Source organism: Opisthocomus hoazin, chromosome 4 (assembly GCF_030867145.1).
Source record: "Opisthocomus hoazin isolate bOpiHoa1 chromosome 4, bOpiHoa1.hap1, whole genome shotgun sequence".
Taxonomy (NCBI): domain Eukaryota; kingdom Metazoa; phylum Chordata; class Aves; order Opisthocomiformes; family Opisthocomidae; genus Opisthocomus; species Opisthocomus hoazin.
Genome location: NC_134417.1, coordinates 48,127,415 through 48,155,182, shown reverse-complemented (window position 1 = coordinate 48,155,182; position 27,768 = coordinate 48,127,415). Strand labels below are relative to the sequence as shown.

The 27,768-nt window shown below is 39.6% G+C and overlaps 1 protein-coding gene across 1 annotated transcript in view; it reads left to right on the top strand.

Moving 5' to 3' along the window:
- The first annotated feature begins 3,638 nt into the window (after positions 1 to 3,638).
- CNOT10 (CCR4-NOT transcription complex subunit 10) overlaps positions 3,639 to 27,768 on the top strand; it is a 35,141-nt gene continuing 11,011 nt past the window's right edge. The window contains exons 1-13 of the mRNA XM_075418942.1: positions 3,639 to 3,844; positions 8,954 to 9,045; positions 11,822 to 11,983; positions 12,509 to 12,659; positions 13,672 to 13,817; positions 14,719 to 14,805; positions 15,521 to 15,604; positions 16,629 to 16,746; positions 18,521 to 18,670; positions 19,845 to 20,047; positions 24,033 to 24,154; positions 24,793 to 24,969; positions 27,472 to 27,552. Coding sequence (XP_075275057.1) covers positions 3,823 to 3,844; positions 8,954 to 9,045; positions 11,822 to 11,983; positions 12,509 to 12,659; positions 13,672 to 13,817; positions 14,719 to 14,805; positions 15,521 to 15,604; positions 16,629 to 16,746; positions 18,521 to 18,670; positions 19,845 to 20,047; positions 24,033 to 24,154; positions 24,793 to 24,969; positions 27,472 to 27,552 — 1,595 coding nt within the window. The 5' untranslated portion in view covers positions 3,639 to 3,822. The remainder of the gene's footprint in view (positions 3,845 to 8,953; positions 9,046 to 11,821; positions 11,984 to 12,508; positions 12,660 to 13,671; positions 13,818 to 14,718; positions 14,806 to 15,520; positions 15,605 to 16,628; positions 16,747 to 18,520; positions 18,671 to 19,844; positions 20,048 to 24,032; positions 24,155 to 24,792; positions 24,970 to 27,471; positions 27,553 to 27,768) is intronic.

The window sequence follows — 27,768 nt, the reverse complement described above, 5'->3', positions numbered from 1 at the left end:
GTAGGAGGTTGCAGTCTTGCTGGTTTTGAGTCTGCAAGAACTTGAAACAGAGCCTTGAAAAGTTTGCTTTGTGAGCCCAAAATCAGAGAGGAAACCCTGGCCTACTTCTGCTTAGTCTGGTCTGCTAGAGGAAGGTGCTGTACAAGGGAGGAAGAAGATGCTGGGACTACTCTCTGTCTGTGAGCAGATATGCTTTATTCCTCCTGAAAGTTGTCCCCCGCCTCCTTGCACATTACGAGTTACAGTTGGCTTGTTTTGGCTTCTCTTGATTTAGCCTAGAAATGGGCAAAAGAAACCTAGAAAAGTCTGCCCATCTCTGTACCATGTTTGTTTATTCAAACTGAGTTTTGGGCTAAAAGTCTGAGTTGTGGTCATTTCTTTCCTGAAAAACCAAAACTGCAGGAGAAGTAATATTTTAGGAGAAATGTTTTTTTCACACACTTTTTTTATTCTCTCAGATGGTATTTGATTTTATTCTGTATCTTCCACAGCAGGTGGCGTACCTGCCTCACTGAGACCAGAGACTCTTTCTATGATCTACTCACTTGGCAAGATCTGCTACACCTCAGGCAGAATGCAAATTATACATGCGTGTAGTCAAGAAATGCTCTGCCCTGTCCTTAGAGGAAGGTAATGATGCTGTCACTGTGGGAAACCATATAATTTGAGACAGAACAGCACTGTCTCATGACCCTGAAAGATCAGCGCATCCTGCTCCTCCCTTCTCTGTTCTCATGAGAGAAGCTGTTTTCACACATCCAGCTGCAAAAGATCCTGGAAAACAGCAACTGTGAACTGGCATTCGCAAAGCCACGAATCCAAAGCTGACTGGCTCTAGTAACTATTGTATTAGTATATAAGGTATTCACTTGAGCAATAAAACGATTCTGATCAAGCACAAGATTGGGGTCTGTGAAGTCATTCACCACATATCACAACATTTTTGAAAGAAAAATGTCAACATCTTGATTTCATGACTATACAATTAAACTGTAATAAAGGGCAGCTATCTCTTCTTTTCCTTCAGTACCTTCCACATACATAAGCAATTAAGATTTGATTATTAGTAAGAAGGGGAGGAAAGACCTGGTTCTGTTTGTGTTAAGTTCCTTTTTAAAATAATCCATAATGAAAAAAAAAAAAAACCCAAACAAAAAAAAGGCCAGCTGACAAAAATTCCTTTGTCTGTCCCTTAGAAATGGAAAAAAAAAAATTATTTTGTAACTACAAGCTGCGAACATGGCAAAACGATGCTGGAAGATATACCAAAGATTGCTGTAAGTACCCCACAGGTAAACAAGCCCTGTGGTAAAATCATACCACAATGGATAGAGCAAACTCTAATGACTGTCCTCTAGATGTCATGAAGTAGGAGAGATGAGAAGCTGGACGCCAGGGCTGCCATGCTTGAAGCTGAATGACAAGGTTGTTAAAGAAAAGCTACAGCAGGGAATCGGAAATTCATCGTGGTGCCCCTCTTGCTGCAGCATGCTCTGGAACAAGCAGTCTGTTGCTTAGACACTGGCGATAAACACTGTACCAAGCCGGTACAGTGGAGACGTAGGGAGACGTACTGCCACATCAGGTCCACATCAGACATTCTTGCTCTGTCACTCAGGGTGGATTTTGGTGACTTTCTTATTTTGATAAAAGTCAGAGAGAATATGCAGTTACACTAGTAGTACAGTGCCTTTGCCTTTATAGGTTCTATTGCTTACCAAAACAGCATGGTTTTTACATACATATATCTATGTATTTGTATATAAATACACATATAAATAAATAAAATGCCAACATAAATAAATAATTGCACCAGTGAATGTATACACATTAGGAGGACTTGCTATTACAACTTTACGGGCAGGTATTCTCTAATACAGATACGGCCTAATGGTCTGGGCCAGCAGGTGTTTCTTACAAAAGAAGATACCACAAATTCAGAGACTTGGAATAAGATACTTAAGAATAAGGATTGTAAGATTGTCTCATTCATATCTATATATATTTATTAAAAGAAAGTCTGAAGATCAGTGTTGAGTGAAGAGGAAATGAAGAAGTGGTGATTAACAGAAGTCATTAAAAATAATCTGTAATATTCAGAATTTCAATTACAAAATAAAAAGAATCATCCTGCTCTTGAAATTCCTGAAATAAAGTTTTCAGTATCTTTCATTTTACAGGGTCTGGCTCATTAAAAGCTGTGGCGGTTTAAAGGCATTCAGAGCTGGTGTGTGTGGAAGTGTGTTTCTTTCCTTCCGACTGTATCCCTCTGTCACCAAAAATCCAGGAATAAAACCTCGTAACACCAATGTAGTGTTAAAAGGCAGGCATTCTTTATTGCAGCGCTGGATGCACGGGGGATAATTCCACCAAACGTGCACACCTCATACCTTTACAGTTTATATAGATCAAAAATATGCATATTTATTTTATTCATGCATATTCGATATTATTCTCTTTGGCAATTGGTGTAAACTTTTCTTGCTTCTTACGTAAATTGTTGCACAGACTCAGTTACCCTCTTCCATTGTTCCTTTTTGAGTAGGTGGTATTACTTGAGTAGGGGGTCTGTGAGTCGGTGGTCGCCATCTCCCCCTGCTGGAATTACCTTTTGCCCACTAGGCTCGCAATCTTGGCAAACCTGGTGAGTTTCTTCAGTCCGCTTCACAGAACCACACTCCATCATTTCTCTTGACAAAAACACAATTACCCACTATGGTTAGCATTAATGGTTACCTAGAGAACAGACCCTCCGTTCCAAGACCTCATGTCCAGGTGGGTAGGGCTGTACCAGGACCATAGCAGCACTGTTCATGTTTATGGTTAACTGAGTCTATCTCCCTGGTTACACCTCTGTTAAACAAGGTATCACCTTTCCTGACAAACTCTTCCTCTCGGAGGTGCCCGACAGTAGAGCTAGAGTGTAGCTGGAGGCCTGGGGCAAGAAGACGAGTCAGGAGAAATCCTCCACGGAATCGCTTTGACATTGACCTCCCCAAGGACAAATTTCATCCTCAAATCTGGTCTGTCTTGACGAATGTTGTCCGCCTGGCAACAACGTCACGATCATGCAGTGCAGAATCTGCTAATCAGAACTGGGCGTACCTGCACCTACTGTCCCAAGTAGAGAAAGAGGTTGATGTTTAACAGGAATAAACGAGGAAGTCTTGGAGAACCACGTCTGGAGAACTCATACATGAAAGCGTTCCCGTATGAACAGATGGCACAGCCGTGGAAGCAGCGTCTCCCAGGAACCCCGGGGTGACACGGAGGAAGCACACCGAGAGCGCCATGATGAAGACTCCCGTTTGCAGAGTGGCAGCTGAGGGCAGCTGTTCCTCTCTCAGGAAGGACAGCAGCACAGGGAGCCTCTCCGTGCCCAAGGCGGGACACCCCTGGGACCCCTTCTCCTACCCTCATCCCGCCCCCAGCCTGCGTAGCCAATCGAAGACCCAACCACCCCCGCACGGCCGGCCCGCGGCGGGCAACGTGGCGCCCATGTCCTCCGGGGCGGGACGCGCCGCGCATGCGCCTCGCCACCTCCCCCCGCGGGAAGCGCTACGGCGTCCTGACGTCACATGCGCGGTCTCCTGGCAACGGCCGGACGTCGCGAGGCCGCCGGGAAGCCGGAAGCGGCGGGCGAATAGGAGTGGGTGGCGCAGTCGGCGGGGCGGGCTCGGCGCGCGGAGGACGGCGGCGACAAAGTAGTCCCGGGGGGCAGCGGCAGGTTGGCGGTGGTGCGGCCAGCGCTGGGCGAGAGCGCGGGCAGCGTCGGCCCTACCGGCGCGCTCGGACTGCGCGGTCGCCCCCCGCGGCAGGGAAATGGCGGCGGACAAGGCTGCTGGTGAGTGCGAGGGGAGCCGCCGCGGGACGCCGTGCCCGCCGGGGGCCTGGGCCGCCTGCTGCGGAGGGATACGCTCCTGCGCGGGGGGCGGTGAGCGCCGGAGCGTCCCGGGCGGAAGGAGAGACGTACGCCCGGTTGCTCTGCGCCGTTTCCTTCCGCCGAGGAAGTAGCCCCCCGGTGGCGGCAGGGCGGGGAGGTGCCGGTGTGAGGTGCCGGCGAGGCCCGCCGCCCGCGGGCCTGTGTCGTGGCGGGTCAGCGGCTGGGCCGCGTGGGGACGGGGCCCTCCGTGCCCTCGGCGAGGGGGGCTGAGCTGCTGCAGCCCCTCGGCCTGGAAGGGCTCGGTGGGGCGGGCGTTAAGGCCGCGCTGGCGGGGGGGGGGGGGGGGCTGTCCCCCAGAGCCTAATAACCGCGTCAGCAGTTGGGTTTCCGCGGTAATTTGTTAAACCGGGCGTTCGGGAGGTGCTGGGGTGATTTGAACGCTTCGTGCGGCGGCTTCGTCTCCGGAGTTCAGCCCGGTTCCTTCCGAGAGGCCGCTTCGGTTCCGGGGGACGAGTGGGTCTCTCTGAAACCGGGGCCTGCAAAGACACGGTAGAGAGAAACCGCCGAGATCTGAAAAGTAAATCATCTGGTAAACACCCGGTAGAAGTCTCAAGTACGGTTGCTGTGTAACTCACTGGCGTGGGTCAGCTACTGATCGTCTGTCTCCCGCGCAGCTGCCCTTCATGCAAGAGGTCCTTCCCTCGCTGGGGACGGAGAAGAGGGCCGTGTGGAGGAAAGCTAAAGGGATCTTCTTGCGTTCTTTGGGGCTTTTTTCAGTTGGTTTTACATTGTGGGAGCATTCTTTAAAAATCAACTTAGGCATTGTTTTCTCTGGATTCTAAATATGAAACTCCCCAGTATCTGGAAAAGATTGTGGGAAAAGTCAGTGTGCTGTACTGAGTGGTGTGTACTAAACTATCCTGTGTTTGTAAACACTGTAGGTGTCTCCTAAACTACAAGAAAAAAAAATGGTGTTAAGTTTTTATTATGTTTTCTGTTGTGCTTGGAACTGTTGAAGGAACTTCTCAGTTGTACTTTCTTAAAAGAGAACTGTGTGCCCAAATGAATCAAAAACGTGAGCTATGGCAAGATATTCTACCTACTGTATTTATTCATAGCACTGAATTACAAATAACTTTCCACTGAGAAGTGTTTGCTTTTTATTGTACAGCACTGAAGAAGTCTATTGTATTTGTACTAGTAGTGCAGTGCTTCATAGAAAAATGCAGTCTTGGTGCCAGAAACTGTTGTTATCTTATAAAGGGTGAACACTCTGGCTGCTCTTCATGCCCTTCAAAATGCTTTTGGAGCAAGAGTCATGTGACAGATCCCTTCCGAGGATCCCCTGCCTGTAGAGTTTGGAAATGAAAAATAATTCCAGTGATGCTCTGGTATTCAACAGCACAGTTCATTGAAGATGAAATTTACAGGGCTTAGCAAGTTCTCCCAAAGTTCTGCTGTCCACCACGAAGTGACTTCTCCAGTAGCAACAACTGCCTGCTTGTGCAGAGCAAACGAGCCTCGGTGGCGTAGTGTTTCTGCTGTTCAGCCCCAGGTCGGCTAACAAGGAAGACAATCTCCTGACTCGCTGTTTTAACATCAAACTCGGTGCAGCAGCTTCCTCCAGATCAAAATGTGAGCGGTTCATTTTCACATCGTTTTCCAGGTTGCCCCTTTTGTCCCTCATCGCTTGCCTGACAAGTGTTAGTTTTATAGTTGCTCTGTACTCCTGGAAGTTGGACAAAATGAGAAGTTAAACAGGTCCATGTGTAAATACAATTTACAGAGATAAATCGAGTCCTGTCATTTGTAAAGCAGAGAATCTGCACTGTTTCAGATATTTCAGCTGATAGTTGTAGCTACCATATGGGTAGGAGCATGTCGGTAGTGACCGGTGTACCACGTGCTTCTGCAGGAATGCTGAAGGTCGCTAGATCTGAGCGAGCAAGTGGCATGCTGCATGTTTTGCCAGAGAGTGGTGCACCTACCTGTTTCATTTTCAAATGCCTCAAGAAATATGGAAATAATTGTTTTATTTGCAAGCACTTGATAGCCATTTGCAGCCGAGAGAGCAAGAGGACTTTATTTTCTGCCACCATTTAAGTGGAATTGGAGGATTCTTTTCAGTATCTTGCGCCAGCCAGCTTTTAGGTGCCTTCTGTCTGTGAGGTCTCTCAATGGTAAAGGTCAACTGAAGCAGTGGATCCTGGTCTAAACAAGAGTGACAGTATTACAGTAGATTAGAAGGACATTTAGGTCTTTAACATGTTTCAAATGCGTTTGGGCGAAAAGGGTAGAGTTGCCAAAGTGAGGTGTTTTTTTTTTTCCAAAGGAAAGAGCTATGCTGTGAACTACATCAGCTGGACTTTAGTTTTATACTTTCTTGATAAGCTTCCAGTTCAGGTTTCACAAACCTGTTTTGTTTACTGGGTTGCAATAGGTGCAGCTGGTCAAATTACAGCTGTAAAACTGACTTATAGGAGAAGGGACAGCTCTCTTTTTGCTTAAAGCAGTCCCCAGTTTCATTTCGGTTCTTTTGACATGCCAGCAGACTTAGAGACAGAGTGAAGTCGGTAGACCTGTCCTGATTTTTCCCTAGGAAATGCATCAAAGGGCTATGTAAGTGGTGCTTTTGTTACACAACTTACACAACAGTCTATTTGGTTTGTCTTTCACTTGACTGAAGACAGTTTACTTCAGGATTCAGACTTTGTAAGTCCACCTTCATCTGCGGTGCTTGTTTTACAAACTAGCATGCGATGGCCGTCAGCAGTGACGCACTCGGTAGTTGATGGCCCTCTGCTAGGTAAACCTGTATGTGAGGAACCTCTCAACCAGTCCGAGCATTATCAACTTCAAAAGTTTAGAGTCTCAAATCTCTGCACTATGGTTGCTTTGGTTACTTGCTGAGCAGGTAAAGCAGAGAATCCAACAGATAGCATGAAAGTTTGAAGGAAGATGCGTTTGCTTATTTTCTGCTGTTCTAGAGATCCTTGGAGGGTGATAGCTTTCTGTTTAGCGGCACAACCACAAGGTTTAGAGCAGGAATCAGCTTGAAGGAGAGGTGCTTCTTGTTCCTTTCCTCTTTTGCTGTGGAAGACCTTGTCATGTAAAAGATTTTCTAAATTTGTGTGCTAATTTTCTCTCCTGCCTTTCCCTTTCAAGGAGAAGGCACTGCAAATGGTGTTGGTCAATGCCTTAAGCACAGTCAGATTTTATAGCAGGAGCATGCAGTTCTGTAGCCTGCTGAGGATCCATCCCTTCAGAGTACTGAAATTGCTGAATCCTCAATTTTGTCTAAATCGCAGTGGGTTACTTTGTAACTAGCAGGTGTAAGATTGTTGCGATTTTAAAATCTCAGCTTCGTTGGCATCTTGATGCAGGATGAAAGTCACAGCCAAATATTTAAAGTTCTTGCTTAAATGTGTTATTGCATAGGGCAATGAAAGGGATCTCACTATCTTACCAGCAACAAGCACAGACTGTGAATAGATTACTAAGTCTGCTTTATTCCTCCTGTGGATGTTAATTGATGAACCTTCTGAGGTTTGGTTGCCCCTTACGGTGCCCCTTATTGTTGTTTTTTGTCTTATATTTGTAAATTTTCCGTCAGTAGCAGACAATCCCGTTATATTGGTGATGGTGGGGAATGGATTTTTGCAGTGGGGCTCACAGATAAGTGCTTTCATTTGTTCAAAGTGAAACAAAATTAGCAGAGTTTGCACTACATCTGTAAATTCTAAGGAAGAGAAAGAAGACATTGAATTTACAAAGCCTACCTAGCCTATTAAGATAGCAAAAGGTGGGTTAGAGCAAAGCTTCCACAGAGAAATTCAAGAAATAATTTTCTGCAAAAGTAGAAACCATTGCTGGTTTATAAAGTCTTTCTTTCAAAAACATGAAATGATTTTTGTGTATTCTAGCACATGAGTTAATGCCTCTAGAAATAAGATATCTGGTGTGGTGGTTGTGTGGTGTTTTGGGTTGTTTTTTCTTCCTCCGGTAGTTTTATGTTCAATACAAGGAAGGGCTTGATGGAGGTTTTTTCAGCTTCTTTGACATGGAATGTCTGTACTGTGGTTTTTAATGCAACTTCACTGAGTTCTTAATTATGTAGACTCCTTTCTGAAAAATATGTTCAGTAGTGACTGAGAGGTAAAACGTTAAGGAATTCCATGTAAAAGAAATGGAAGACAATTAAAAACTTATTATATTGCTATGTAAATGCTCAAAAGGGCCACCATCATAATTGCTAATGTGCTGTTCTTCTTGTCCTAATCTGGAAAAGGATATAGTAGAACTGGAGAAGATTCTGGGAAGAAACATGTGAGGAAGATGCAGAATAAACTGTGCATGTTCACCTCAGAAGAGAGAGGATTCAAAGAAAGATCTGTAAGATCAGGAATGAGGCTGAAAAGGTGAAAAGGCAGCATTTGCTCGTGCCTTGCAGTATAATTTCATGGAGTATGTTGAAGAGGAAAAAAGTATAGAGAGTTTAGAAAAAAAAAAATCGGGTCTGTCAGTGATTATTAACAATTATTGCAGCCTCTTATTTAGGGAGACTTATTCTTCCAAAGCAGGGAGCAGAGTGGAAGTTCCAGTGTTTGCTCTTGTTCTGATGTTGTTCCCTAAAGCAGCTCTTGCTTGCTGTTTAGGAGGCAGCATACAGGATGCATGGATTTTTCATATAACCCAGTGTGGTATGTATTTTATCATGTGTGGCCTTCACTGCTAATTTTTGTGTGAATAAAGACAATCCTAGTGTATGGTTGCAGTTTCAAAGAGAAATCTAAAATGCATGCATTGTCAGTTAACTTGCAGGACTTTGGTTATTGAATGACCACAGTAATTTAGCTAGGATTATTACATTTACATTTTATGGAGAGGAATTCACTAGGAGGGTAGGATAACTGAGATTTTTTAGTGTCATGGGGAGACAGTGCTGCAGTTATCTGGAAACTTATTTGTACTACCAGGAGGATTTTGAGAACTGGAAGAAACAAAATTTTTAAGCTGAATAGCTGTCATCACATTTGTAAACTTTCTTGTAATCTACTGTCCACTTTACAGATCAAGGTACCGAGAAACATGAAGGAGCAGGTACTTCTGGGATTACTGATCAGGAAAAGGAATTGTCGAGCAGTGCATTACAAGCTTTTCTGGTAAGACAAAGCCAAGCTCTGAGACTTGTAATTTACCACATAACTGCTAAATGGGGATATATAATTGCTTTTCCTGTTTTCTTAGCACAGTTGCAAATGTATTAGTGGGATGTTGCATCAAAAGTAGCACTACTTGTGTTATAAAGCCAGCACATGCATTTTCTGTCTGTTATGATGTGAGAAGACTGAAGGGAATACTTGAACAAAGTGTGCAAGAGCACATTTAATCTTTGTTCTCAAAGCTTAGTAGCCTTTAAAGCTGTTTAATAATGAGTTAATTAGCAGAAGCAGGCTGCTATTCTGTATCAGTGCTGCAAATGCATGATCCCTCTGAAGAATGAGTTGCTTCAAGCTGAAAATGTTGTGTTAAAGGGCTTAAAGGAACCATGTGTATTTAAAAAGCAGCAACAGACCAAACCTTTTTTGTTTTAGCATCTTGCTGTATTCTTTCACAAAAAGCATTGTATACTGTTCTGTCACTTTACTTTAAAACATATTCTTTAACATGTAACACCTACAGGCAGTTTTTACTACCTGTTTTGTGTTTCTTGGAAGATTTTTTTGTATGTGTGTGTTAAAACTCAGGTACAGGTCTTTCAGTTTACTTCTTTCTTCGTATTGTCTCCTAATTTTTAGTGTAGCAAGTGACAGGAAGTATAATTGCTTTTCCTTTCAATTGTTGTGTCTCTGTCTCCACAGTGCCTTACCTAATCCAGTTTTGGATGTGTTAAATAGATCCAGAGAAGAACTTAAATATTGTCTTTTGAGATTCCTGCTTGTATGTTTCACTCATTACATTTATTTTGTCTGAAATGTTGTTAGGTGAGGTGCATGTAGTTCGTCTTTAAACTGACTACAGCTGGTGTAGTTCACTGATGTCTGCTTGAGTGCTTTCTAGCTCAGTTACTCTTTTCCAAGAACATTTTGCTCATTGGCGTTTCATCCTTAAGGCACATGAAAGGGTTGTCTGTTTTTCACCTTGTCCACAGATCTCTGTGCCTAAGATACTTTCAATCTGCTGACAGCTTCATCTGTAGTTTTATACTGGTCCAGTGTATCTTGTTTATCTCATTATTTTGTTCTTGCTTTAAGAACTGCCCAAGTTCATGGAGTTGTGAGGTGGTGACAGATGTGAGCAGAGTTAATCTGGTGCCTTGTTTGCCAGTTTTGCTTGCTACTGAGTTACTGTAAATAGCTTTGTGGACTGCTTTGCATGCTGCTTTATCATTGCATTTCCAATTTCAGTCTTGATAGAATTTCTATGAAATTATATAGTATATTCTAGATTCTGTCTAGTAGAGTGCAGTTAAGGACTATTAGCTGAGGAAAAACATCACAAAGTAAGCTGAGCGCTTAAGGGTTCAAGGTTTTTAGTCCAGCCATGATTAGAAACCTTGGTACCGTGACCTGAAAGCTATTCCTATTGAAGAGAAGCTCCGAGTGTGAATACGTGAAGAAAATCGTTGGGAGATGAACTGTCTCGTTTAAAGAGCATGCCAGCAGTTGAGTTGCAAGTCCCTGTGTTTATGCACATGATCACTAGGCAATCCATGCTGTTGATACTAGATTTTTGGAAATACCGTGTGTCGATGTCCTGCTACATCTCTCTGTAAATTGTATAACTGTGCTTTCACAGGGGACCGAAGGAACAGGGATGGCTCTGTTGAGAGTAGCTGCAGAATGGCGACTTTCTCGGGAAAAGCAGAAGGATCACAGAGCCTTTCTCTGTTGTAATTCTTCCCTTAATAGTGGAAGTTAGGCAGGAGCCCAGGAGAAGCTCCATGGAACAGCACTTACAAGGGAGGAGGAAGTGGAGAGTGGTCGTGGTACTCAAGAACAGTGCTTTTGACTGTGAAACATTGACAGAGTGGAAACGAATCTGCTTATCTGATGGACCAGGTTGGAAGTAACCGTGATGTGGAAGAGGTGGAGGTGATTATTCCTGTGTAGGAATTGAACAGTAGAGAGTGAAGGATCATTTAGGCTTAATAGAGTTGAGAGGGTCCGGGGTTCTCTTTCATTCCTCGATGCCACTAAATTCCTCCTGCACAAACACAGAAAAGACTAAAACTGAAAGTGGAAAGAGATGAGCCGTTCTGAAGCCCTTGTCAACAGGCAAAAGCGATTTCTTGATTAAACCACATCTCAGAGGAGCATCATGCTTGGGGTCCTAGTTTCTGTTTAGGCATGCCTAGAGCATTGAATACTTCATTCAACGGCTAAAACTTGTAAAAATATTATTTAAATCTGTGCTGGGAAAGTGACCCCCTCTTTTTCCAACCTGCCTTAAGCTGACTTCCACAGACTAACTTGTATCTCCTAGTCTCTCCAGGTGAAGTGAAAAACGAACATAAAATTTTGGGCTGGGACTTACATAAGCAACTGCAGCTGCTCAATGTACATGTGATGGGAAAAGATTATGAAAACTGAGGAAATAGAGAGTCTTGAAACTCAAAATAATTCAATGAAGAGAAATCAGAGTAACGCTTTTCATGGCAGCATCTGTTTATAATAGACTACCCCATTTGGCCTTCCTCCACAAAATTCTTTTTGAAGTTTATATATGACCTCAACTTTTAATCTTCTTAGACATGTTAATCTGCATAAATAATGAAGTATGTGTGTAGATGTTTAGTTCGCTTCACTTTCTGTTGATAAAAGAAATACTACTTTGCTCTCTGAACCTACAGAAGGTACTTTCATTAAAACTTAGTAGCCTGCTAGTTTAAACTTTGTATCCTCTAATGCATATTTCTGGTATCTATGCAATTTCCAGGCTGGAAACTACGATGCTTGTTTACAACACCTAAATACCCTTCAAGACATAAACAAAGATGACTATAAAATAACTTTGAATACTGCTGTTGCGGAGTTCTGTAAAAGTAACCAGACTACAACAGACAGTTTGAGACAGACCCTTAACCAGCTGAAGAACCAGGTAATACAAACATATTGACGTGGTACTTGATTTTGAGTACTGTTAATGGCAGTGAGATCTTCCAGTGGAATAGGAATAAAGCTTCTGCCCCTTGTCCCCTAGATTTAACAAAGGATTAAGAAAGTAACATTGCTTTTAAACCTCTGAGTCAGTTCAGTCATTTAGCACACTGTTTTTATAGTTATGTTTTTAGTTCTTGTTGAAATTGATCTGAAGCTGAAATGTTTCAGATATTATAACCATAGAAAGACCTGCTAGGTTCTTTCAATAGAATGTTCCTTAACCTGAAATACTTTGTGAAATAATTAAAAAGTGAAAATGTTACCTTACTACTCAATTGACAGCTTTCATTTTCATTTTTCTGCTGGGTTTATATGGAGCAACAATAAAGTTTATGAGCTTATAACTCTTACTGACCTATCTTCAGACATATTAGTACCTTTGGGTTATTTTTAAAAAATATTTTGACACTTTTAAAAATCACAGGTATTAAAAGTTTAGTGAAACGAGTGGCATTTTTTTCAGGTTCACTCTGTTGTTGAAGAAATGGATGGTTTAGATGATGTTGAAAATAGTATGCTGTACTACAATCAAGCTGTTATTTTGTATCATCTGCGTCAGTATACTGAAGCTATATCAGTTGGGGAGAAGCTGTACCAGTTTATAGAGCCTTTTGGTATGTAGACAGAAAGAAGGGCGTTGTTCATGCAATAACTACAGAAGGATCACTCGGTCTTTCTCACTATCACACAAGTGATTTGTAATTTGCCTAATACGGTTCTAAAACAAGTAGGCTTTGGAATGAAGAATATGTTTTACTTATATCAAGGACAACAATTGAAATTTGGGGGGAAGGTACTTCAGAGACATTTAGCAGAATAAGTACAATGAAACTGAAATGGATTTTTGACAACTTTAAAATATATTTATGTAAATAATGTGCAAGCTAATTAAATGATTTAAAATCTAGTATTTTGAGGCGTCATACAACTTCATGGATGGGTGTGTATTTGTCAGGGCACTCACATTTTTAAATACCTGCATTAGGTCATACATAATTGTATGTGCTTGTAGCCGAATATAAAGTCTCCACCTTTTATGAGCTTTGGCACCCTGTGTAGTGGAATTGCCATACTTGTAGGGAATAACTTCGCAATCCTTATTGATTTTTAGAGGTGACAGGGCTGAAGGATGTGTGTGTCAATAAATTAAGTAAATGCTACTGTGTTTCTCCTTCAGTTCCTCCCAGTTTTCAATATGCCTATTTGGGACTTATGCTGTGAAGCCAGTCAAGCAGAGATGTGTTTGTAGGGAATCCTTTAATGTTCTGTGGTGTTCTACGTCTGCATATGGCTCCATCTGTCTATTTAGATGCTGGATCTTTGGTGCTGATCTGCTTAGACAGATTCTCAAAGTCTGTAAACATAAAATATGTGTTAAGCTGTCTTTAGTGCTTTTATGCTGATGCCGTTTGAATTAATTCACCTTTTTTCAGTGTATGTACTTAACTACATTGTGGAGATGTCTGCATTTTTTTCTTACATAATATATTGATTTTTCTCATAATGTTGCATAGATACGCTTCATAGTAATTTTTTTTTTCTTCAGTCATGTTTGCAATGATTGGTAAAATAATACTGTAAAATAATAAAGCTGTAAAATAATTCTTACTTCTTTGCTTTATACAGAAGAGAAGTTTGCCCAGGCTGTGTGCTTCTTGCTTGTAGACTTGTACCTGCTAACTTACCAAGCTGAGAAAGCCTTGCATCTGCTTGCTGTTCTGGAGAAAATGATTTCACAGGGCAACAATAACAGCAAGAATGGAAAAAATGAGGTAAGCTTAAAATCAGATGAATGTCACTAAGTCTTTGCCAGAAATATGCTTTGACTCAATCTGAAATGACTCTTAAAATACTTTTGAATTATAAAACTGTGTTAGATCACCTGTAACTTCAATATATCAGCAACTTACACATGTTAGTAACTGACTTAATGGTATACAGCAGTGGTTTATTCCCTCTCTTTCACCCTTTTCTCGTGCTCCTAGGGAACTGTGAAGTATTTCTTAAGTCAGAGCCTTGCATTGGAAAGACAGTTGTCTTCAGGGTCAAATATGTGTAGTTTTCCTTGTTTGTCTTGGATTATGACCAGATGAGACCCCAAGTTCGAAAGGGAAGTCGGTGTCAGAGAGGAACTGCGATTGCATGCCATAGTATGGGAAATCAAGCATCTTTTTCACATGGTATCTGGAAGTATGAGGCATACTTTCAAATGAAATATTTTGTGTGTGTCCTTCGGAAGAATGAGTAGTAGCTTGGAAGTGAAATGAGGACACTTCAGTCTTTTCCTGTTGATGGAATGTCACACTTCAGATAAAACATCTTATCTTTAAGTATATAGTAATTCTACTGAAGAAAATATTAGAGAGAGGCTCTAGAATGTGCATATCATTCTTCTGGGTAAAAGAATTCTTAAAATACCTCAACTGCAGAGAAACACAGCCTAACGCTAGTGTTAATATAGAATTCTGCTCTTCATAGGCTGGTGTGGTTGTTTGTGGATTTTGGTTGTTAAGCTCAAGTTGCAGTACTTGGTAGAATGTGTATTTTTTTACTATTAAATATATATTTTTCTTCTTCATGTGAGATTGTTTCATAAGCTATTTTTATGAGTCTGTTAACTGAATTTAAAAGGTGACTAATAGTAACACTTTCTTTTTTTCGTCCGACATTCAGTCAGGTAATAATACAAGTAAAGATTCCTCAAATCAAAAAGCTGAAAGTGGAGCTTTAATAGAAGTTGCTAAATCTAAGATACATCAGGTAAGTGTCTGCATATTATTTATACAAGAACGTTGGTTCCAGTTTTTCTTAAAACTGAGTGCCATCTGCTTGAAATCTAGTTCAGCAGAATTGTGATACTCTATCTCTCCTTGAATTTCAGGTTGTAAAACAAACAAATGAACTTAACTCTTCCTTTTTGTAAGATCCATGTACAGGAAAAACTGACCTAACAGGAAAAAAAAGAAACTATTTAAATCCCTGCCATTTATCATAATTTTTTTAAAAAACAGTTAGTTGCACAGACTTTATATCTGTCAGACCTCCAACGATCTAAATCAGCTGAGTTTTTATTTCACTGTGATGTTCTGTGGAAAAAATACGTGAAGAAACCAAATGCTTCTCTATGAGCATTCATTTATTGGTGTTTTCAGTTTAATAGGTAAATGTCTGGGGTTAAGAGGTCAGATTATTTTAAGAAGTCATTAGAAGTGCTAATGTCTGTGTTTGAATATAGAGTGGCTGTTGACCATTGAACAAAATGTGCATCTGCTTGCCATAAATATAAAGCCTATAAATTTGTTGCTGAAAGTCTGAACAGAATTTCTTTTTTAGGAAGGCTTTTTGAGCAGATTTTTAATATCTATTTTTATAAAGACGTATATAAAATATTCTATAATAAATCTCTAGATAAGGTTCATCTTGCAAACTTGCACAAGTTACTGTTTTTTATTTAACAAATCTATTTTTTTAACAGTATAAGGTGAGAGCCTATATCCAGATGAAGTCACTAAAAGCGTGCAAAAGGGAGATCAAGTCTGTTATGAATACAGCTGGGAATGTAAGCATTCTTAATGCTATTGTTTTTCTGATCTAGATCTGTTCTTTATTTTAAAACTGAATTTGCTAACTTTCTTTACAAAGAAAGGTCTTGTTGAGGGTGAATGTCTGAAATAATGCTTCATGTAGTCAGTTGGGTTTGTAATCTCTTTTCTGCAAGTGTAATTAATGTAGAATTTTCTTATTTCTTCTATTTTCAGTTGCTCAGAAAAATGCGCTTGATTGCTAATGATACCAAAATATCAGTGAAACACTATATACTAAACAGGTTCAGTTTGCTTTATTGTTTAAGCAGCACAAAAGAAGTTTTAGTTTACTGTAACTGTTACATGTATTGCAAACTTCTGATATCATTGGTGGTTTAAACCAGTTCATAAAAGATTAATTCTGGGATATGCCGTTTTTTAGTTTGTTTCTTTTTCTTTTTGTTGACATCTTTTGGAGGCTTACCTCTTGCTGGAAAGCAGTTTCTTTTTTTATATAGGAGTTCTCAACTCAGAACTACGTTCACCATCCCAGATAAATTCTCCATTAACTGAGGAGCGGGGAGTGGGAGGAGAGCACTTCCCTTTTGTTGCCAGTCTCAACAGCTGCTAGTTTGACAAAAATCCTTCTGGATCGTGAGGTCTCTGTTGGCAGACCAGGAAGATCACAGCCCAGGAGGAAGCTGTTGGAACCCCGCAGGGAGGGAAGCGTGGGGAGGAGTGTACTAGAAGACAGGTTGGAGAAAGATCCTCTTAAACAAAAAGGAGATCCCCTGCACTGAGCCATTGCCATGACAGAGTTCTCTAGAATCATGTCGGGTTTTAGAGCAGTAACAAAGAATGCGTGTAGTTTTGTAGTTCAGAGGGAGGTGAGTGTTAATCATGTGCTCAACAAAGACATACTACTTCTTCAAATTATTAGGGCCTAAGCCCATGTATTTTCAATGTGGCAGCAGAGGCAAGATGTTTGTGGAGTGATTTAACACTAGCAGTAGAGATCATTAAACAAAAGATAATTAACTACTGTTTTCTCCTTCACAGTCAGCTCCTTCTCTCTTTCTTAAGAGCAATTTTGAATATTTGAGGGGCAATTATCGTAAAGCGGTGAAACTTCTAAACAGTGCAAACATTGCTGAACATCCAGGTTTCATGAAAACAGGTAAAATAGAAAACCTTCATCCTGCAAGTATGTAAATGTGTAGTATAACAGGACTCCTCACTGATATTAATTTTAAGCCTATTAATGATTACTTAAGGGAGTAGGCCCTGAGGGTCATGGGTTTAGTGCTGGGTATGTTTTTGTCTTTCTTGTGCTGCTTCATGTAACACTGTAGTGTTTTTCATTGAACGTTCTTCTAGACAATGCAGTGGTTGTCTAAGAAAATGGATTTGTGAAAGTGTAAATGTAGTATTTGCAAGGCTTATATATGAATCTCTAAATCAAGACATGAAACAAAAGGCAACATACTAGATGGAGAAATGAGATTTCAGATGGTACTCAGAGAGTATAGCAGTTGTAATGATTATTGTGGGGGAAATGCGTGTTTCATGAAGTATTGAGGTTTGACTTCTGTGGTATGTCATTTAAAGTTACTTCTGTATTTAGAAAGTATGTATGTGTACACATGCACAGAGATATAACAGCACGTAAATGTGTAAACTTTTTTAGATATAGACGTTATTTGTATACTAGAAATATATATGCTGTGAATATATACACTCACTGCATACGGTATTAAATATATTTGAGACTTTTGTGGATTGTTTAAAATATCGATTGAAAAATGCAGAGAGAAAGCTGTGTCTTGTATCAATAGAGAGTTAGGGTTTCAAAAAATACTTGCACTATAAAACTACTGAATTTCTTTACTGCTTTGTTCAGTGCTGGTTTTGTGATAGTACTCTTAATTTCTTGTGTTGTAAGATCTTTTATCTAGTAGATATTGCTGCATAGATTCCAGTTAGATGATAGAAGTTGTAGAGCTCGTTCTGGGAATCACAAGAATGAGTAAATTTTGTAAACTTCTGTATTTACAGATAAATTACATGGAAAACATTAAAAATGTTTGTCATAATGCCTATTCTGGCATATTTTGACACTTCTTTTAGAAATTAGTGTAACTTATTTTTATGTTTAAAGTTCGTTTTATAACTTTTTCTGGAGTGTTTTGTTGTCATTTAAGTTTTTTTGCAGTAGCGATTTTGCACAGTAGAATGTTCACTTAATAGTCTTCCTAGGTTACAATTAAAATGATGTCCTGTTAACTTGTTAATGGTCTCTTTCTTGGTTGTTTGGATTTTTAGGGTGGGTTTTTTCTTTTTGTTGTTTATCAGTGGCAACTCTGTAAAGCTTCAGTTACCAGCAGAGAACCCAAAAGTTTAATTTTCTGTCCTTTATTATTTAGAAAGAGCTTCTTACAGCATTACCTGAACATGACATATTTAGGAAGGAGAGTGCATTTCCTGCTTGTATGGTTAGGTTGACGTATTTGTTTACTTTGTGAAACTTAGAAAGGTGACATAATTTGATAATTTCCTGTTTTACAAGACCTGTCTGTTAGGAAACTTGAAATGCTTGCATGCTAAATGCTGTGAAGACCTTCAGGTGAACTTACTTCAGCTTGCAGTCTATCAAATTTGCTTTATACCTGAATCTCCTAGAATATGATTTATAAGATTTAAAAATCTGTGGCTACTTATATATAGGTCATTTCAGGTCAACCGTCCAAGAGAATTAGAATGGTATACAGAAATGTAGGTTATTAAAATGCTCGTGAGGCAGGGATGTAACTGCATAATCCATGAACATCTCGCGGATGAAAATGTTTAAGAAACTGCCATAATATGCTCACCCATGAGAAAGTGGTGGGAGCATTTTATGGGCTCGGTGACATTTTTCAGTTTATGAAAATGGTCTTTTGCTGTTCTCTCAGGTGAATGCTTAAGGTGTATGTTCTGGAACAATCTTGGCTGCATCCACTTTGCAATGGGAAAGCACAATTTAGGAATTTTTTACTTTAAAAAAGCCTTGCAAGAAAACGATAATGCGTGTGCGCAGCTAGGAACGGGCAGCTCAGATCCAGGTAAGACTTTTAAGAGATGAAGATAGATGGTGGAAGATGGATGGTTGCATCAAGACAATAGAGGATAGGAGCTTTCAGTAATTATCAGCAAATTTCCTGTTCCATCTCTTTGCAGAAGACAGGATAAGGAGTGTGAGAGTTTTGATTGATTTCAGAGTATACTTATTGTTGCCAGAAATAGATGATGATGAAATGTCTGCTTTTTTGGCTGTTTTCTTTGTTGTGCCATGGGGCTGAGGCAATTACTTCTCTCTCGTTTATGATCTTTGACAATCAGTCAGGGAAATACAACCAAATAAAGTTTCTGTGACCTGTTATGCATCATTAAAGATGTTACTTGTAGTCCTGGTGACAGTAAGAAGAGTCATCAGGACCTGAAGGATGTGGGGGGAGTGGGGTTTTTTTAGTGTGTTTTTTTTTTAACTTGAAAGATAGAGAAAATGTGGAGTGCAATACTCTTAAATTAACATTTGGAAGATGGGGTATTTCTCAAACTTTCTTACTGAACAATTCCCAGACTTGTATGAGAAATATTAATCTATTGTTTATTTTTATGGTTTTATCATCTACTTTTGTTGTAAGTATACAAAAGACAAAAAAATAAACATTATAGTAAGTTTTCTTGCTTTGATTAATAATACTTAGGGTGTTTTTTTTCTCTTCCGAAAAAAATAATTTCGTGACAAAATGGTAGTTCTTTCATTTCTTGTTTTCTTTAAAATCTAGTTACTATCATGTATTTTATTGTTTTTCCTGTTGCTCCCTGGCCCTGTACCTAAATGCAGTCTTAGGTACCAGCGTGAAGACAGAAAATGTTTTATGCTTGTTAACAGCAAAGTGGTTTTCTTCTGGATTTTCTATGAGTAATAAAGAGCTGTATTCTCACAAATCTGGGATTCAATATTATTGTACAACTCTTAGATTCAGTGACAAGGAACGTAAGTGGTTAGCATTTGATGTATTTCAACCTTTATTAAGAATACAATTAATTTATCTTCTGTATCAGCTTTGATGTGGAGGCAATTTATTTCCAGAGGGAGGCTAGTGAATTTCTGCGATGAATGGGTTTTTAGGTGGCCTTTGATTGTTTCCCACAGCCTCCATCCTCCTCCCAGAGTTATGTTTTCTGCTCTCCTGAGTTGCACATTCAATATGATGTAATCCTTTTCTGTAGGTAAAAAATTTTCGGGGAGACCCATGTGTACACTGCTGACCAACAAACGGTATGAGCTGCTCTACAATTGTGGAATTCAGCTCTTGCATATCGGGAGGCCCTTAGCTGCCTTTGAGTGCCTGATCGAGGCGGTCCAGGTTTATCACTCAAACCCTCGTCTTTGGCTGCGAATAGCAGAATGCTGCATTGCTGCCAATAAAGGGGTAAGTAGATTTGCAGATTCCTTGTTTTGAATGTAGTTATGAAATACATGTGATCACAGAAAGGAAGAAAGAATACCTTGAGCTGAACTATGCATTTTAAAGGCCTAATGTTGCAACACCTTTGTGTAAGTCCAGATTAATTATGTTTGCGTGTTGAATCTGAAGCTGCAACAGGTGGAGGAAAACCACCTTAGAAACAGCACCTTGAGGCTCAGTGTTTAATTGAGTTTTTCTAAGATCAGCAGAGTTTGAGTAGATGATCTGAAAGATCAGTGTGAGGTGAAACAAAAGCACCGAAGTGGCTGTTAGAGCTGCTCTTCTGTAAAGTTACAAATTTTTTGCTGGAGAGACTGGTTAAGCGTGATTTTGTTTTGGCAACTTACCATCACACCCCTTTGGCATTCCAACTCGTAATCTGAATGGGAAATCCTGAGCTGGTTTGAAGCACATTAGATTTCTCCAAGTGATCAGATGGTTTACCTTACTTTATTTCTAAAATTATTTCAAGACAAAAATAAAGATACTATTTGGAAAGAAACTTGTATTTTTCTCTAATGAAGCATCACTTTATAACAGGAAGCAATATGTTCTTTCTTAAGGCTGTCTACTTAAAATGTAGGTACTAACATTCATGGTTAGGATATTTTATGATGCCTCAGCTTTCCACACTTGTTTCCTGTTGGTTGCAAAACCTTGGGGTTTATGTATATTTGTATATATGTAAACCACAAAAAACAACCCCCCAAGTAATTCTGTCTTTTTGTGTGTGTACGGAAAAATTAAACTTGCTCAAGATCGTTTTTCCGTACCAAGTTCTGTACTACCAAGGATTTCTGTTCCTGGATTGCAGAAATAACAAGGTGAGATTGGAGTCAGTGACCGTTTGTAGTATCTACGGAAGGAAAATTTTTGTGTCTGCTCTTGGAGGTTTGATATTCACTTTGAGGCTGGATGCACAGAAACAGTTTTGATAACTTTTGTTTCTGTTACATTGAGGTGGAAGGCTTGTTTTTCTTCTTTTTCTTTTGAAAAATTTTGACTGAAACATCTTGGATTTTTATGCTTAGACTCTAGGAGTTGCATGAACGCTTCTGAAACAATGAGGTTCTAGCTTAAATTTTAGCTGGAGTAGTAGGAGAAAACATACATGTATCCAGTAGAGATCCTTTGTCTCTACTTTAAGGCTAGATACTACGGTGTAAAAGGTATGACTGAAAATATGTTGCTACTGTTTTACCAGACAGTAAGGTTAGTTTTTTGATGTTTTAGTGAATATGGTTATTGGATCACACTGGTGAAGAATCTTGTTTAAAAACAAAATTTATTACTGTGTCCTAGAACTTTACTGGAAGTTGCAAAAACTCTAGTAGAGGACTACTAAAAGTATTTTGTTCGAGTGGCTTCCTTCTTGGGATGTTCTTAATTACTCAGTTTTCTTGATGTATGTGTAATATGAGGTCCTTAAACTTCTTTTTCTAATTCTGTCTACTGTAAATCCACTATCCAAATTTAGATGTGGCCCCATTTTATAGGACTAAACTGGATGAAGATAACAAGATGTGCTCTGATTTCCACTGAAATCTCTGCACATGATCGTCCTTCTCTTCACACAGCCAAAACTCATCAAAAGTTTCATTATTTCCTCACTCAGTTGCTGCTAGAGGTTGGGAGGGGTGAGACCGTAAGTGTGGCTAGGCTAAAAGTGGCATAGGCTGAGGAAGCCAAGATCAGCCTTCTCCATCCTGAAGCTGTCATGATCACAGCTGGGGAACTGAATCCCCAGCTGCTGAGACTTGTTGTTCCTCTGCTGGCAAAGTTTGTGGAAACCTGCTGACAGCAGACGTACTGCATGTCCTCTGGGGCATCTTGGGTTCAGCCTGTTTGTCCATGTCTCTTTAGGATAAGCCCGCATGTTAAAATTCTGGTGGGGACAGAATCATTCATTCTTGGAACAGAAAACTACACCAAAATAGTACATCTGTGAAATTATGAGATACCATACTTGATTCCCTATGAAACTGTAATTCACCCCTTGTGTGTGTGGGCGTGAGGATGTAATCTATAACTGCATGATCCCATGCAGTTATTTCCACAGTATGCCCATTTCACTCAGTGCGCGGGATGGGTGGGATTAATTGAACAAATGACTATATTCACTCTAATTCCGCTGCGCCCCCCCCCCCTCCGAATTCTCTGTTTTCCCTCTCTGGGTGGCCTCTGTGCCTTGATTTACTGCACACTATCCAAATCCTTCTAAATACGAAATTCATAACTTTTCCGTTGGGAATTTCAATGGTGCTCATTATTTTGGTATCTCTGTTTCAGAAAGTTTAAGAAAGATATTCACAGCCTTATGCCATTATAGGAGGGGTTTGCTTATATCCCCATTTCACAGGCACAGCATGGAAATCTCAAGAGTGTTGGGTCAAAGACCGACTGACTTTGTGTATGCACTAGCTATTGTCAGATAGTTCTGAGTGCTTAGTTTGGTAAAGCGCAGCAAATGCAGGAAGAACAGCTTTCTTCGTACTCATTTTGCAATTTTCTCTGTCTATCCTACTGGTTACAAGTCACACATAGATAAGACGCAGCTGATCATCTCTAGTGGAAAGCTGGGTATGAGAGACTGGATGAACATAGGTTTTGTGGCAAAAAACAAAGGTAGAATTCTGTTTACAAGGACTGTGTTTAGCAGTCTGGAAAAGAGAAATACAAGCCCTTAAGGGGCATTTCTTCATTTAGTGCAGACTAGCTGAAACAGTGGATTATGCCAGGCTCCTAAAGCCTAACTTTCTTCCTGCTACAGCTGTGATGTTGTGTGGTGTACCAAAAGCTTGAATTCGTGTCAAAACCAGCTTGCTGTTTCCTAAATTTGTAATCTTACAAGAAAGAAATGAACTTTAGATGCTGTTAATGTTGAAGGTAAAGGGGAAGTATCTTAGAGTTTAAAGATAGATTTGCAACATGACAAGTGAGGCCCTAAAATCAAGAGGTGTTTAATTTGACGTTGTTAGCTCAATTTGCAATAATATTGCTTGATATCTAAGTATGGATTCATATTTATGCTCTGAACACCATACAGAAAAGTAATTTCACTGAAGCTAATTTTCACCCACTTTAGTATTTTCCATTATGCAGCTTTTTAACATCTTTTCCAAAATATGTGCTTCTTATCTAGACTCATTCTATGGATTTTTTTTTTTTATCTGACAGTAATTACTATTATAGTGTCAATATTCTTCTTCACAATAGATTCTGATAAAGTTTCTGGAAAGCGATAGCTATTTAAAGTACAGATTTAGGAGAAATATTTCCTTACAACTGCGACTCTTCAACAAAGTTGTTAAAATGGCTCATGGTCAAACAAACACACACCAGTAAATATGGTGTAAAGATAACTCTTGGGACTGACAGTTATGGTGCTTTAAGTTCATTTTACCCCCAGAATGTCTGCATAGGCAAAAATCTGTTAAACATTTTAATGTAACTTTGCCTATGTTGTGGCTCAGCTTCATGCTCCCCATGGAACGGTTGGAGAGCAGCTCTTTCAGAGAGCATTTTGAATGCTGTGTAAGGAGGGAGAGAAGATGGCAAGCGTTACAGTGCCAGTTCTGAATATTACTTGGCTGATCATGTGATTCCTTTTTAGATATCCTAGCAGTTCTTTTAATATGACTTAGTTCATTGTTGTTTTGCTTTCAAAACAGAGGAGAAACTAGGTCAGTAGGCTATCAGACAAGCTGTCAGAACTAATCTGTGGTTACGCTGTGTGCAGTAAAATCCCTCTGCAACACAAAGACAATAGAAGGTGCCTGATCCTTCATGGTACTTAAGATTTAAAATGGTACCCATATAAACTATTAGTTCTTACATTTTAACAGCGTTCAAAGTCTTCTTCCAGCTTTCACTTACTTTGTCAAGCTCTGATTCAACAGCCTTGATATTTTAGTCCTCCTTTTTTTGTTTTTTTTTTTTCCCCTTTTAGACATCAGAACAAGAGACTAAAGGTCTTCCCAGCAAAAAGGGAATTGTGCAATCTATAGTAGGTCAAGGCTACCACCGCAAGATAGTCCTAGCATCCCAGTCAATACAGAATGTCGTTTATAAGTAAGTATGTTTTCCGTGGTTTTTTTATTTTGTTGTCATAGCTTTGTTAAGCATACTTACCAGTTTATCAGGAGTTTTTGAAACTGTCACGGAATAACTGTTCATTTTGGAATTACTAATGTAGTGAAGAGAGAGGCATGTTGAAATGATGAGGTCCTACTTGAACATCGTTTGGATGCCTCCTCTGTGATGGCCAGCAGAGGGCTTAACAGTGCATTGATTGTAACTAAGAAGGCCATTAAAGCTTAAAACTGATTTATCTGAAATTTATATTTCCAGTTTGCTAAATCTGTCCTCTTTTTCTCACTAAAAATACATATTTTCAGTAATCCACTCTAGAAAAGTGCTGAAAAATGTAGTTACTCTGTCATGAAACTTCAGGAAGTGAAGTCAAGAAAAAGAAGAGAACTTGTAATTACGTAGTTGAATCTACTCACTCTGCTTGGGCATCGTGGTGTACTTTCCATATATAAGAATAGCAAGGTACATACGTCTTCATAAATTGTGTTCTGTTAAAACATGATTTAACTTTTTTTTAGGATGAAGCTTTCTCTGCATTCAGATCTTTCTGGAGCTCAGCTTTTATTTTTTAATTCAGTAGCATTGATACTCACTGACTAACTTCTTGTCTCTTTAAGTGATGGGCAGTCCTCAGCAATACCTGTAGCAAGTATGGAATTTGCAGCGATTTGTCTAAGAAATGCCTTGCTGCTACTGCCAGAAGATCAGCAGGAGCCAAAGCAGGAAAATGGATCTAAAACTAGTAATCAGCTGGGGGGGAATACAGAAAGCAGTGAAAGCAGTGAAGCGTGCAGGTAAACAATTGCATGTGAACCTTTCTTTCAGTCCAAAGTAACTCTGGGCTGACAGTCTGTGTCTGCTACCTAGCCTGTTTGGCCACCAGAAAAAATAACGCTCTTGTAAATTCTCTTAGCAGTGTTGGGATATCCAAGGAAGTTGTTGAGCTGCTCATTGTTTTAATTGCTGGGATGATAATTTAAGAATGAAATACAGAGTTGAATCCTACCATTCCTAACAGCTTTAAGAAATTAGACGGTGAAATTCTTTTTTTTCACTGGCCATCTTATGTGCTGCAAGTGTTATGTTTTCCCACAACCTCCTGCAGTGCATATTGGTATTTCTCTAATTGTAAGTGAAGTTTCACGTTACAGTGATTTTGTGTGTGTGCCCGTGCACCATGTACTTGATTCAATATATAAATGTCTAGCAACTCAGTTTTAAACGTTTCCCCATGATCAGATTTGACATTTATCAGCCCTGATATGCTTTGTTGTGTTTGTTTTAGATGAGAAATGGGAAACTAGATTTAGAAGATAAATAGGAAGGCAGCATGGAGCTATTACTTAATAAATTGCATTTTACAAAAAGGAGTTTAAGAAAAATATCTCTTTTTTTTTTCTTTTGTTTTCTCCTTAAAGCTTCAGGAAGATCTTGTATGTCAAATGTTAAATAGCAGGAAGGTGTTTTAATTTTTTGCATTTATTGTGATGTGCTCAGATTTCCTTTTGCAGAGTAACTTTGTTGGCTATAGCCTGTGCTTTCATTAATGACCATTTTGAAAAGGGAAGAGTTACAGTAACTAATCTGGAAAAAGTGGCTATGTTAGGACTTTAACTACTTAGAGTAATGAAAAAACACAATGTTTTTGTCAGACCCAAGTACAAATAAATTTTAAGAAGGTAAGATCCATTTGTCATATGGCAGGGTTTGCTGCACATACACTGTGTTGCGTAGGCACAGGGCTGGCAGTTGGTGGCCGCTACTGCTGCGGCAAGATTTGAAGGCTGTTCTCTGTAACTCTTTTTTCGCCAATGACAATCTTTCCTGTCAAGTGGCCAAATAATTTATGAACTTTGGGGTGGGAGCAGGAGTGTTTCTTTTTTGCTTACCAAGGTTGGAGGTTGTGAACTAACTTCGCCTGGCAAGCTGTATGCAGCGCATGGAGGTGAAGCTCCTCTGGTTTAAAGGAGACTTCAATTTTAAGCTTATGGGGCTCCCTGAGTGGCAGTGATGAAAATAAAATTGTGGCCCCTACTCAAGCGAGACCTTTTTTCTTTTGTTTTTGGTGGGGGTTTTTTTGTTTGTTTTTGTAGGAGTGAGGAAAAGAAATCGTGCCCTGTACAGGAAGATTCTTTACTACCTTCTGCTTTTAAAACCAGATGCTTCTTCAGCTTAAAAAAAAAAATGTAAAAAAGACTGCCTTGTATCTCCCAGTGGTCATTGCCAATTGCAAAATATCAAGTAACAAAGCAGGCTGTTCTTGAATTTGTGTGTCACATTCTGAAGGGTTTTCTAAGGGTTTGTTCCTTCTGACACGGGACCCTCTGCAAGAGAACAGTAAAAAATTGAAGGATTTCAAGAAAATCGCGCTAGTTGAACAGGATGGTTTTGAAGCAAACCCCACTAATTGAGCAGGCTGACTCCAGGACAGATTCTTCTGTTACTCACAAGAAAATAGTGAATGCTTTCAGTGGTTAATAGTATTTTTTTTAATCTAATTTTTGGCAAAGGCATGAGTAATAAACAGATACGAAACTACGTCAGTGAAAAAGTTCTTGTTAGATGGACAGACTCAGTTTCAATTCTGATTTTTTTTTTTTTTGGATCTGTTGTTTTTAAACCTCAGTGTCTCGCTCTGTCAAGGTGCAGCTGTTAGCCTTCTCTGCAGTTCTCATTCCAGAAGGAGGTTGTCTTTCAGCTTATTGGAGAGCAAAGTTGCAGACTTTAAACAAAACGAATATTTGCTCCCCCCAAAAAGCCAAGCGTAACTAAGAAAGTGGAATTTTGAGCTTTTTTTAAAAAGACATTTTGAAATAATAATAAAAATAAAGGCAGCTGGAAGTCTAAAGGAAGCCGTAGCACTGTGTGTTATCTTTCTAGAATATTTATGTAACTAGTTTTTAAGATGTCTAGGGAAAGAACTAGTTTACTGCTTTTCTTACAGGCTAAAAGAAGAGAGGCTACAAATGCAGCGAGTTCTGCGTCTCTCCAGTTTACAGTTCTTGTCCTACATCAAACTTCACAAATAGCTCGAGGCTGTGGAGAATGGTGTGGGCTGTTTGGTCTAGCAGTGAAATCCTTCCCAGCAAATGCTCCCCTTCTTCCTTCTCGAGTAGAACAGCTAGGATAAGAGCATGTGACTCAGTTTTTGCATAGCTTCATTTCCCTGTTTTGTAGGCTATAGAATTTTTGCTGTCCTTTTAAATAGAATGAAGAAATATCAATGTTTAGTACAGTGAGAATTTTAAAATTATTTATAGTCAGTCCCTATAATTAATACACTGTTTTTATTCTAGCAATAAAAGTCATGAAGGGGATAAATTTATTGCAGCTCCACCTTCTTCACCTTTGAAGAAACAGGAATTAGAAAATTTAAGGCAAGTAAATAATACAAAATATTCACCATTAAATGAGCCCCCTCTTAAACTGTGCTGTGATTCTGGAGTCTTTGCTAACTGTTTTTTTAAGCACTTGCAATGTTGAATTGTAACTGTTAATCTAAGGATGCCCTTTTTCAAATGCGTGTACTTCCTTTCTTCTGGGCTGGGAGTGTGAACAAATAGATACCATTCAGAATTTCAGTTCAGAGGGCA